The 10,585-nt window shown below is 38.8% G+C and overlaps 1 protein-coding gene across 2 annotated transcripts; it reads right to left on the minus strand.

Annotated features, from left to right (window-relative positions):
• Positions 1-1,922: 1,922 nt before the first annotated feature.
• Positions 1,923-9,518, minus strand: LOC101669993 (cytochrome c oxidase copper chaperone). Of its 2 annotated transcripts, XM_004772800.2 has the most exons (4): positions 9,314-9,518; positions 7,404-7,492; positions 5,745-5,786; positions 1,923-2,057 (listed from the first exon to the last, which is right to left on the minus strand). In XM_004772800.2, exons 1-2 carry the CDS (start codon positions 9,418-9,420, stop codon positions 7,408-7,410), a joined length of 192 nt encoding a protein of 63 aa, XP_004772857.1. In that variant the 5' UTR covers positions 9,421-9,518; the 3' UTR covers positions 1,923-2,057; positions 5,745-5,786; positions 7,404-7,407. The 2 variants fall into 2 exon arrangements, with proteins under 2 accessions (XP_004772857.1, XP_004772856.1); XM_004772799.2 differs by lacking the exon at positions 5,745-5,786.
• Positions 9,519-10,585: the final 1,067 nt, after the last annotated feature.

The raw sequence follows: 10,585 nt of genomic DNA on the forward strand, positions 1-10,585 counted from the left end.
TAAGAGCTTAGGGAAATAGACACCCCCAGATACAAAGGTACAATGGGTAGCCCCCCTCTAGAGATCAGTCTGGCAATACTCATCCAAAGCCTTGAAAACATGCATAGCCTCTGGCCCATCCTTAGCTAAGTGATTAGTAAGGGATCTGTAAAGAAATTCCTATGGAAACTTCCAGTGCAGTTTTATTATGAAGTGCCCCCCCCCAAAATAATAAAGTATATACATGCAGAAAGGGATGAATGGCAAAGTCACCAAAAAGTTGTCCTATTGTACACTGGTAGGATTTCAGGTGATTTCTTCCTTATATGTTTCCATAAAACCAGCCATCAAAAAAATCAGAAATAATTTAGAGGTCAGGTATATGTCCTGTTTAAGACCGATACTCAATTCCACAAATGGTATCTGACATAGAGCAAGCATTCTACAAAGCACTTTGTTGAATGAATGATGGTACAAGCAATAGGGAACTGGTTAAATTATAGTAAGCTCAGAATGGAGTTATACATATGAGGATTATAATCACAGCTGGTAAAATACATCAAGGGAGAAAAGTAATATGATTTCATTAAAAATATATAGCATAGAAAAATGACCTCATTTATTATTTTTAAAACATGTATAAATACATAAGAAAAGTTTGAAACAGCACACAGCAAAAATTAACACTTGGTGGTAAGTTTATAAATTTTTCCCCCCTTTTGTGTAGTTCATGGCATATTCAAGTAGAATCTGGATGACTATCTGCCAAGGACTGGGTGTTTTGGTGGGAAGTTGATTTTTATCTGTCTCAGGAGTCCAAAATTCTATTCTTCACCTAGAAGAATACTCTGAAAGCTATAAAATACCTCCTGAATGTATTATATCCAAACAAATATTCAGGGGAAATATGAGTATAAAATCAAAGAATTAGAGAATGTTAATCAACATTAAATGCTAGATACTATGCCAAATCCATAGTATATAAACCATTTTAAGTAGTAGTCACAACCCTGTACAGTTAAGTATTACTTCTATCCTTGCTTTTTTTCTTTCAGATGAGAAAAACCCACTGAAAGAGGTTGTGTCTATTGAACCTAAGTCTGTCATATTTCAAAGCCACGCTGTTAATTAACTAGAAGGAATCCTAAGGAAAAACTTAATTCAGCTCCTTTATTTTATAAAAGAGGCAATTTTCCCATCACAGAATGACGTATGGACACCACATATTCTCTTACGTTCTTCAGTATTTTTTGCTGAGATTTGAAACTCAATTTACTTCAGGCAGAATACAACCTTGTTTCATTAGCCATAAGCAGCTAACAGGACCGTGGGGTTCTATGTTCTACCCCAGGTATCACTCTTTAGCAGAGCACTAAGTTATTTCATTGGTGACTATCTGTCTTTGTCCAGCCTCTGGTCTGGGCCAGCTTCTAATCAATAAGAGACAATTATCTGGCCAGAGGCATTAAACTAAGGATCCTAGTTTATCTTAAAATGCAACTAGACATCTACAGATTAATTATGCCATACAGTTAAGATCTTCCAAGCCAAGGCACCTAAATGTAGTCCAAAATCTAAACAAATAACTTACCCCAAAGAGAGAACTAGTGAAGAGTAAGAATAATGATATAAAATATTAAGACTGAAAGCTTGTCCAGTTCTTGCCTTTAAGTAAGTTAAAAATAAAAACCAAAAACACTGAATGAGATGACATGGCTACCATACCCATTCTCAACTCGGCTATTTCCTTACTTCTATGCACTTCATTTTGGAGATTTCACTGAGTGAGATCAGTACCTGCTTTCTTTTTATCTAGAGTTCCCAGAAAGACACAACAGAAGAAATTAATATTTTAAGATTTTTTTTAATACTATGTCCTTAAAGAAAAATAAATAAATGCCATGTAAGGATGTGGGGAACACAAAAAGAAACACACCTTAAGATTTCTGACCAGAGATATTTCCTTTTTTTTTTAATAAATTATAAATACTTTTTCCATTTATCAAAGATCCTCAAAGAATTCTCACAACTACTGAATCTTCTTCATTCTTCAGGAATTATTCATTCACAGAGTACACCTACAAAAAAAATTTTATATTAGAAAATTAGATTTCAAACATCATGCCAGACCACTGGAAATGAATCTCACTCAAGTACTATTAATTCTAAACTGTGGTTTAGAATAAAAACCTATAGTTTTAAACTCTAGTTTTGTCTAACTAAAAAATCAAAAACCAAAACTGTTCGATCCAGTAAATTTTTTAATCTTCAGAAGTCTTTGTTAAAAAACTACATATATTTATTTATTAAAAAATATCTTCCCCAAAAGGCTAGGGCAGTTCATTTTTACAGATATTCAAGAGAAGATATTTGCAAAGCCCTCCTTGCTGATTCAAGTATGTCTGGCAAAGATCCACAAAGTGGAAGGCAGAAGGTCAGCTCTGTATCCAAGACACTTCCTGTGTAAAGTTACTCATTTTGACCCCAGGGGAAAAAATGAAATCCATTTAGAAATCAAAAAAGGAAAGTAGTAGAGGATAGGGTTGCTGGTTTAAGTGAATCAGTACCAGGCTTCTCTCGAGACCGAGATCTACCCCCACCCCCAGTCCCTAACCCAGAAGACAGAGAACAATGCTTAAAATGGTAAGTCATTTGGGCTAGCCAACTCTTCAGGCCCAATGCAAGTGCTTCTTCATCTAGCTATTAATCCCTGCATGCGGTTTAAGAAAAGATAAACCTTACTAACAATAAAAACATCTGAACTCTCTTTTCTAAAAGGCTCAAAGGAAGAATACACTTAAGGAAAGGATTGAGCAGGAACGTAAGCAGAAATGAAGCCACCCACACTGTAAGAGACAGCAATCCATACCACTGTTACTTTTTCTGCCGCTAACTATGTATCAGGAGGGGCTACTCCTGAAAGCCTCTGGGTATAAAACTCTTGGTTATATATGTGGAAGTAAAGTTCTTGACAGAAGAGACCCTGTCTTTCTCATGCCAGAATTTTCTAGTATTTAACAATAAAGATCTATTGAATGAATAAAAGTTTGAATAGCAAGAAATGACACTTTTTCTGGATTTTCTTGGGATCATATTTTCATAGATAATTAGGTGGGTATATGTGAAATCAGCATACTTTAACCAACTATTAAGTTCTATTAAACAGTAAATAGAGTATCCTCACTGCTCAGTCCTTGTCCTTTCATTTTCTTTCAACAATTTTAGCCCCTAGACTAAGTTCTCAAGGTTCCTTCTGACTCCTAAAGTCAGAAAGATACTAGCTGCCATTTCCTCTTTACATTTTTAAGCAGGTTCTTGGTTTCTCTAGTTTCTCTTGCAGTTAAAAAAAAAATAGTCATAAGACAGAAGAAAGTGTCTAGAGTCACTACCATCATATTTTTCCCTAGGAGTTTTCAAGTCTCTTCCTTTGCTATTATTAAATTTTTAGGTAATTTATATTTAGCAGTATCTCTGCTACTTCTTCAGCTTAACCCAACGGCTCTTAAAGGGTATACATGAGTTAAAGGTTACACAGGAGTTTCTGAGTCAACAGGAAGAGATCAAGGCCTACAGCATGTGAATTTTGGAAAACAGTCCTCAGGTGATTACAAAGTACACCTCTGGCTGAATGTAGCCTACTTTTATATTAAGTCCCAATGTACTAAATTAAAGGTACAATAAGACCTATCTTATTTATGATCTAACATTAAAATCTACAAAAAATTTCTGAATTAAGTAACTTTTGCGATCATTACTGGGAAGATCTAGGTTTGCAAAAGTGTTTTTCCTTTACAGCTATCCTCAGAAAAATGTGATCTAACAGTCTAAGGCATATCCATTTAGTTAGGTTTATCTTATAACAATGTAGACAGTCGTATTGGATTTTACAGCCAATGACCTGGTTATTCATAAACACACCCCCCCCACACACACACCCACCCCTACGCATTTTAACAATAGGTCTTTCCCTCTTTTAAGTTTTTAAAATTTTTATTTATTTGAGAAACAGAGTGAGAGAGAGAGAAAGAGAGACAGAGCATGCACACATGCACAGGCTGGAGGAGGGGCAGCGGGAGAGGGAGAGGCAGGCTCCCTGCTGAGCAGGGAGCCCAATGTGGGGCTTGATCCTAGACCCCGGGATCATGACCTGAGCTGAAGACAGCCATCAAACTGACTGAGCCACCCAAGCACCCCAACAATAAAGTTTCAGGATTGAAGATCAAGACTATGTGTGTCCTAAAGATGAGTATGTTGGCAACAGATCTCATTAAATGCAAGGAATAAAGTGTAAAGCATCTGTGTTTTGGAGAACATAAAAGACCTAAACTCCAGTTTTAATTCCACCAGCTATCCATTTGTCACCTGAACAAGTTTTTTTGACTTCACTGTTCATCCATTTCCCAATGGGGGTTAGAGAGACAGGACACCTGGGACCAAAGGAGATCCAAACACCTGTTCCTTTTCCAAAAGCACTATCATGCTGTAAATGAAAACATGACATCTGAATTCTAAGAAAGGCCCTATGTGGATTCAGATTGTTTCTCTCATAACCGGGATCCAAAAATATGTAATCAGGTCATATATTCAACAGACCTCAACTGAATGTCTGCTATCCACAATTCTGAAGACATAGACTATCCCATTCTGGTTTCTCTTAAGTAGTTGACAAATCCTATTCATACACCTGTCATTTAATCATCACAATGACTCTGTTATATAAACTAAGGTCCAGAAAGTGACAGACTTGCCCAAGACCACACAGTTAAACATCAGGTCTTGTAAGTCCAAAGTTTCTCCATTTTCTTCTACACACAAACGAAGTACATAAGAATCACTCTCACTCTCTGTCCCAATAATATAAAGAAAACTAGGATATCTTTGAGTCCTTGTGAATTTATGATAATTATCATATCAGTTGTAGCACCTCTGTGGTCCATGTGAAGTCCAAGAGAAGTTTCTGTTGCTCCTAAAATAAGCATTTTTTAAAAATCATCTTTTTTATCAAGACAGGCTTGGCACTAACCAGCAGTTTATACAACACCCTAGGAAGAGTGTTAGATTATGAACAAGGAAACCGTGTATAAATGTTAAGATTCTAGGTCTTTAAAAATAATCAAAAGGTATACTTAACTTTTAAAGAACACCTCCTGACACATATCCCCAACTTACTTATTTTACAAAATGATTCACCATGGGATTTAAAGAAATCTAAAAGCCATTTAAGTATGTCATGTACACACAGGATACCGTATACCATATATAAAATCCACCATACCATATATAAAATCACAAAATGTATTATGGTTCTCTTTTTATAAATTAAAAAAATGAAACCCAGGGAGGATTAGTGTCTTGATGAATGTTAAATGTAGCTGAAGTAAAATACATGCTAAACTAGACATAAGGAGAACCAAAATTAAAGCCTCAAGACTTTCATCCTAGACTGTTCTTCACTACATAGTGATACTTATCAGCTTGGAACAGGTTCCTTGTCCATCCTTTTTTATAGCTCCATGAGGAAGACTAGCCATATGTGAAATTCTAAAGAGGCAGAAGCGAGGTGAAAGGGAAAGAAACCAGGCTTTCTATTACTGTTACATTGGTATGTGACTTTGGCTTTATCTCTCAGCTATTATTAAGTTAAAAGTGGTGGTGTGGTGTGGATATTGGGGGGTGGGAGGGGTAGGCAAAAAGCAAAGGAAGGAGAACTCACTTTGGGAGGCCTTAGTTCCCCATTTATTTATTTATTTATTTATTTAACAAACCTCTATTGTGAACCTACTACGTGCCAGCCATGGTTACAGGTCCTAGGGATAGGACAGAGAGTAAAGCAAAAAATTAATTCTTTCTCAGAGTTTAAATTCTACTTGAAGTAAAGAAAAGCAGATAATAAGTAAATATCTAATATGCAAGCAGTGATGTTAAGAATAGGGTAGCCACTAGCTGATATGGTTATTTAAATTAAAATTAAACTAAATATTCAGTTCTTCAGTTTTACTAGTCACATTTCAAGGGCTCAAGAGCCACATATGGCTCCACATATAGCATAGTGGAGAGTGAAGGTACAGAATATTTTCATTATCACAGGAAGTTCTATAGGACAGTGCTGGGATAGTGATGGGCAGGAATGCTATTTCAGATGGAGTGTTGAGGCAAAGATTGTCTAAGATGGAGGCTTTTTTTCTTTAAAGATTTTACTGATTTATAGAGAAAGAGAAAGAGAGAGAGAGAAAGCACAAGAAGGGGGAGGGGCAGAGAGAGAAGGAGAAGCAGACTCCCCACTAAGCAGGGAGATCAATACAGGGCTCAATCCCAGGACTCCAGGATCATGACCTGAGCTGAAGGCAGACACTTAACGGACTGAGCCACCCAGGTGCCTCATAAGGAGACTTTTGAACACAGACCTGATTGGAAGGAATTAAGGTGCTATCTGAGGAAAGAGCTTCCAAACAAAAGATCATTTATTTATGGTATTGTTGTTAATTTAAGGTCCCTTTTAGCATTAAAATTTGGATTCAGAGTTCTTAAAAAAAAAAAAATGGTCTGGGGCACCTGGGTGTCTCAGTCTGTTAAGCTTCTGCCTTTGGCTCAGGTCATATCCCAGGGTCCTGGGTTTGAGCCCTGCATCAGGCTCTCTGCTCAGAGGGGAAACTGCTTCAACCTCTCCCTCTGCCTACCTGTATGCTCTCTCTTTCTCTTCCTTTCTGTGTGACAAATGAATGAATGAATAAATAAATAAATAAATATCCCAAAAGGAAAAAAAAAAGGTCTGAGGTTGTAGTATTATTGGAAGCCTGGTACAAAAAAGTAGTCATAGTTCCTTTTTCTTTTGCAGAAAGCACTGCTTCTATGTACTACTTATTCCCTACTTAAAAGCCCGTACTAAAGACCCACAACATCAGAAATAAATAAAGAATATTTTCCTTTTAGTTCCTTTAAGTCAGACAACTTCCTACACTATTATTCCTTCTGACTCTAAAAAATTTTTTTTTCTTTTTAATTTGACAGAGAGAGAGAGATCACAAGTAGGTAGAGAAGCAGGCAGAGAGAGAAGGGGAAGCAAGCCCTCCGCTGAGCAGAGAGCCCAATATGGGGCTCGATTCCAGGATCCTGAGATCATGAACCGAGTCAAAGGCAGAGGCTTAACCCACTGAGCCACCAGGCGCCCCTCCTTCTGACTCTAAAGGCTTTTATCAAACTCTTTTGTGAAAGATCTACTGAATACCTCTCAATTTATTAACATCATTTACTCCCTATATTAGAAACTGAAAATTATTTTTAAGTGATACTTAAGCATCTTAGATTAGCCAGGTGAACTGCCTTTTGAACAGAATGTTGCCCAAATTACTGCTAAATCTATAAAGCACAAATCTGAAGCAATAAGTCTATGTATTATCTTCCCAATCAGAAAGAATCTTGCTCACCATCTCATATCTTAAATCCCAGGGCTCTCATGCATTCCTTGTGGGCCTCGATTAGGTGTCCACAGTGTTCTTCTCCTTTCTCAATGATGCTATCAAACAAATTGTACTTGTTATCTAACAAAGCAGGCATTAAACACGTTAGTAGTAAGTAAGCATGCATGATAGTGATGGGGAGTGAGGCAGAACATGGGTCTGATGGAATGTAGCTGGGGTTAAAAAAATTTAAAAAGCTACTACCCCAGATGGCTTTGTTTTTATTGGCTCTTGTGATACTTCCATGCCCATAAAGATGTTTCACAGATAACTAGTTTTTAGGGAGAATCTAATTAGAAGAAATAATTATGCTTAATATTGCCTCTCGTTCATATCCAAGGAACAACACAGTTCTCTAATGAAATAAACCATCTGAGTACAATATCTACTTTAAACAAAGGACAGAGAGAAGAACTTACTTTTTTGCCTAGTACAGAGGAATTAAATTTTTTATTCTGCCCTACATTCAAATAGACCTAAATAAAACTTCTTATCACAATACACCCCAAAACATTCAAACAGCAAGATCTGGCAGCCAACAGCATCCTGATGAGCCTCCCTCATGATGATCAAAGAACTTTTTATTTGTAAAATTCACAAAGTAAAACCTAGGACCACACAGCTTTATTTCTAGGGCCTGAAAATGTAATTTTAGCAAAGATCAAGCTAAGCCAAGTGCAATTATAAAAAAAAAAAAATACTAACTACAGGTATATGGGCATAGTGGTCTGAAGCAATTAACACAAAAACAATTTGAAGGTTAAGTTCTCCTTTAGAGATCCAAATCCTATACATCCTTCAAACAGCTCAAGGGCTGCCTGCAAATGAATAAATGCTTGGGGTAGAGCTCCCTATGAAGGTAATAGCTAGCAAGGCACTTGTGTGGCTTGAATCATTAACCCTTACAGTAATCCTAGATAGAGGTGGATATTTTTATTAAGCCCATTTCGCACAATTTGCTCTAAGTCACATAGTGGTGGACCAGGATTCAAACCTTGACTCTGGATCCCAGGCTCTTAATCATGACAGCATACTATCTTTAGATTCAATAAGCACTTACCAGATTGTAGTCTTTCAATTCACCTTTCACAGTATTATTTGCGAAGTACTGAGTATTAATAAAAAGCACTAAGCTCCTGCAATTATTAACCCCACTATGCCACTTTTTATTATTTTTATAGGAGGACAAAAAGGGGTTGGAGGGAGAGGTGTACATTCCCATTTTCTGAGCATCCGCCAAATGAGACTTGCTCCACAACACAAGCTGTATAAAATTAGTACAAACAAAACCTTTTGTGCGTTGATAGTACTTTAGATGTACTATTCTGAACACTGTCATCAACGTCATAGTCTGATCTTTAATTCATTTACCCAAAGAGCGGGGAGAGGTAGGGGGAACTCTTCAGTACTTTAAGAAATGTACCGTGTCCTACTGTGCCAAAACTTTACCAGAACACTTTAACTCTTTGATCTTGCCAAAATTTTCTATCACGGCCCATGCCACGTGGTAACAGCAATCTTAGTATACGTCTCCATTAATTTTAAGCTCCTTTAAATCAAGTAGCATCTACAGTTCTATGTCTTTAGTAGACCTAAGGTAGTGCTTGACACAACACAACTCAAAAACCCCTTGCAGTAAAGGATCACTAAGTGAAGCGAGCCTGGTTCTGTGTGACCTCTCTCTTAACCTTTCATCCATGTTTCCGGTCTGGGCTATGGGCTCAATGGAGACAGCTGATCCATACCCTACAGGGCCCTCTTAACTCTCAAGAGCGCAGAACAGCGAAACTCCGAGCCCAGGGCCAGGCAGGGCACGAAGGCACCGGAAGGCGGCGCGCGGGGCCTGCCCGCCGCCCCCTCCCCGCTGGCGCACTGACCAAGCATCGCGGGCCTTCTTGGTCTCCGGGCAGGCGCAGCAGGGCTTCAGCGGCTTTTTCTCCTGTGAGTCAGACGGGGCAGGGCTTGCGGCCGCCAGACCTGGCATCTTTGAAGCCTAAAGCAGCAGTCAGCACCGCCAACTACACTCTCCCAGGCTTGGCTAACGCCGATTCGCCTGCAGTCACTTCCGGCAGTTGGTCTATAAGGGACAGGAAGTCCCGCCTCTCTCAGACAGGGAGGGAAACTGGCGCCTACGCTGGAGAGGCTAAATGAAGGTATTAAAGCGAGGCGCCTCTTCCGCGCAGGCGTAGAGAGGCGGAGTGAAAGCGCAGGGTTTGTCAATCAATGTGGGAAGACTCGAACAGGAAGAGCGGAGTAAATTAACTCCTACTTCACAACCTCTCCGCCCAACAGTGGAAAATCGAAACCGAGGAAGGTGAAATGACTTGTCCACGCTCAACAAGAGAAACCACTAACGAGAGCCAGTCCCCCTCCCCCAAGTAACGTCTTAGTTCCGCAGGTTTCCTGCTGCTGTGTTATCTGTCCTCTCCTCCCCTGCTGTTGTATAATCTGCCCTCCTCTCTCTCCCCGTCCCCACCTCCACCTCCGTCGTTTTCTGATTTAGTTAAAAGCGTTCAGCAAAGACATTTGGATAATGCAATCCACAAGTGTGGCGAAGAAAATTCTAATACTCATACGGTACCCCATACACGTTAAATTATTAACGGACTGGTGTTTATTAGCTGCCTTTTTGAGTTGATTTCAGTATGAATTGTTCACTCATAGGGCGAATATATCAGTTAAAACATTTGAAAAAGGACTTTTCCTTGATTCTCGAATTCGATTAGATATATGCGAACTGGCGCCTACTATGTTTTTTGTTTTTTCCTCTGCAGAGAGTTGTTGGAGAAAGGGAGTGAACTTATTTTTTAAAGCGGGGCTTCAAGGCATTGTTCAAATAGCTGCCTAGTGATTGATATTTTGGGTACTCAAACTTTCAGTATCACCTAACCAAGGTTTGTTGCTGTATTTTAGAGATTTAGATCCGGGAATCCATTGATTGAATGTGAACGGGCGCTATATAGAAGTAGTTTCTCTCTCTTTTTAAAAAAGATCTTTTTTATTTGAGAGAGAAAGAGCGTATGAGAAGGAGGAGGGTCAGAGGGAGAATCAGACTCCCTGCTGAGCAGGGAACCTGATGTGGGACTGGATCCTGGGACTCCAGGATCATGACCTGAGCTGACAGCAGTCGCTTAACAGGCTGAGCCACC

The sequence above is a fragment of the Mustela putorius genome, unplaced genomic scaffold (genome assembly GCF_011764305.1).
Source record: "Mustela putorius furo isolate JIRA1106 unplaced genomic scaffold, ASM1176430v1.1 tig00003834_pilon_pilon_pilon, whole genome shotgun sequence".
Taxonomy (NCBI): domain Eukaryota; kingdom Metazoa; phylum Chordata; class Mammalia; order Carnivora; family Mustelidae; genus Mustela; species Mustela putorius.

What these genes read in the sequence shown, in the direction of transcription:
- LOC101669993 (XM_004772799.2), bottom strand. Translation starts at nt 9,420, where the DNA reads ATGCCAGGTCTGGCGGCCGCAAGCCCTGCCCCGTCTGACTCACAGGAG. An exon ending in AAGAAGGCCCGCGATGCTTG is followed by an intron (nt 7,493 to 9,313) that starts GTCAGTGCGCCA and finishes TTTGTTTGATAG; the next exon opens with CATCATTGAGAAAGGAGAAG.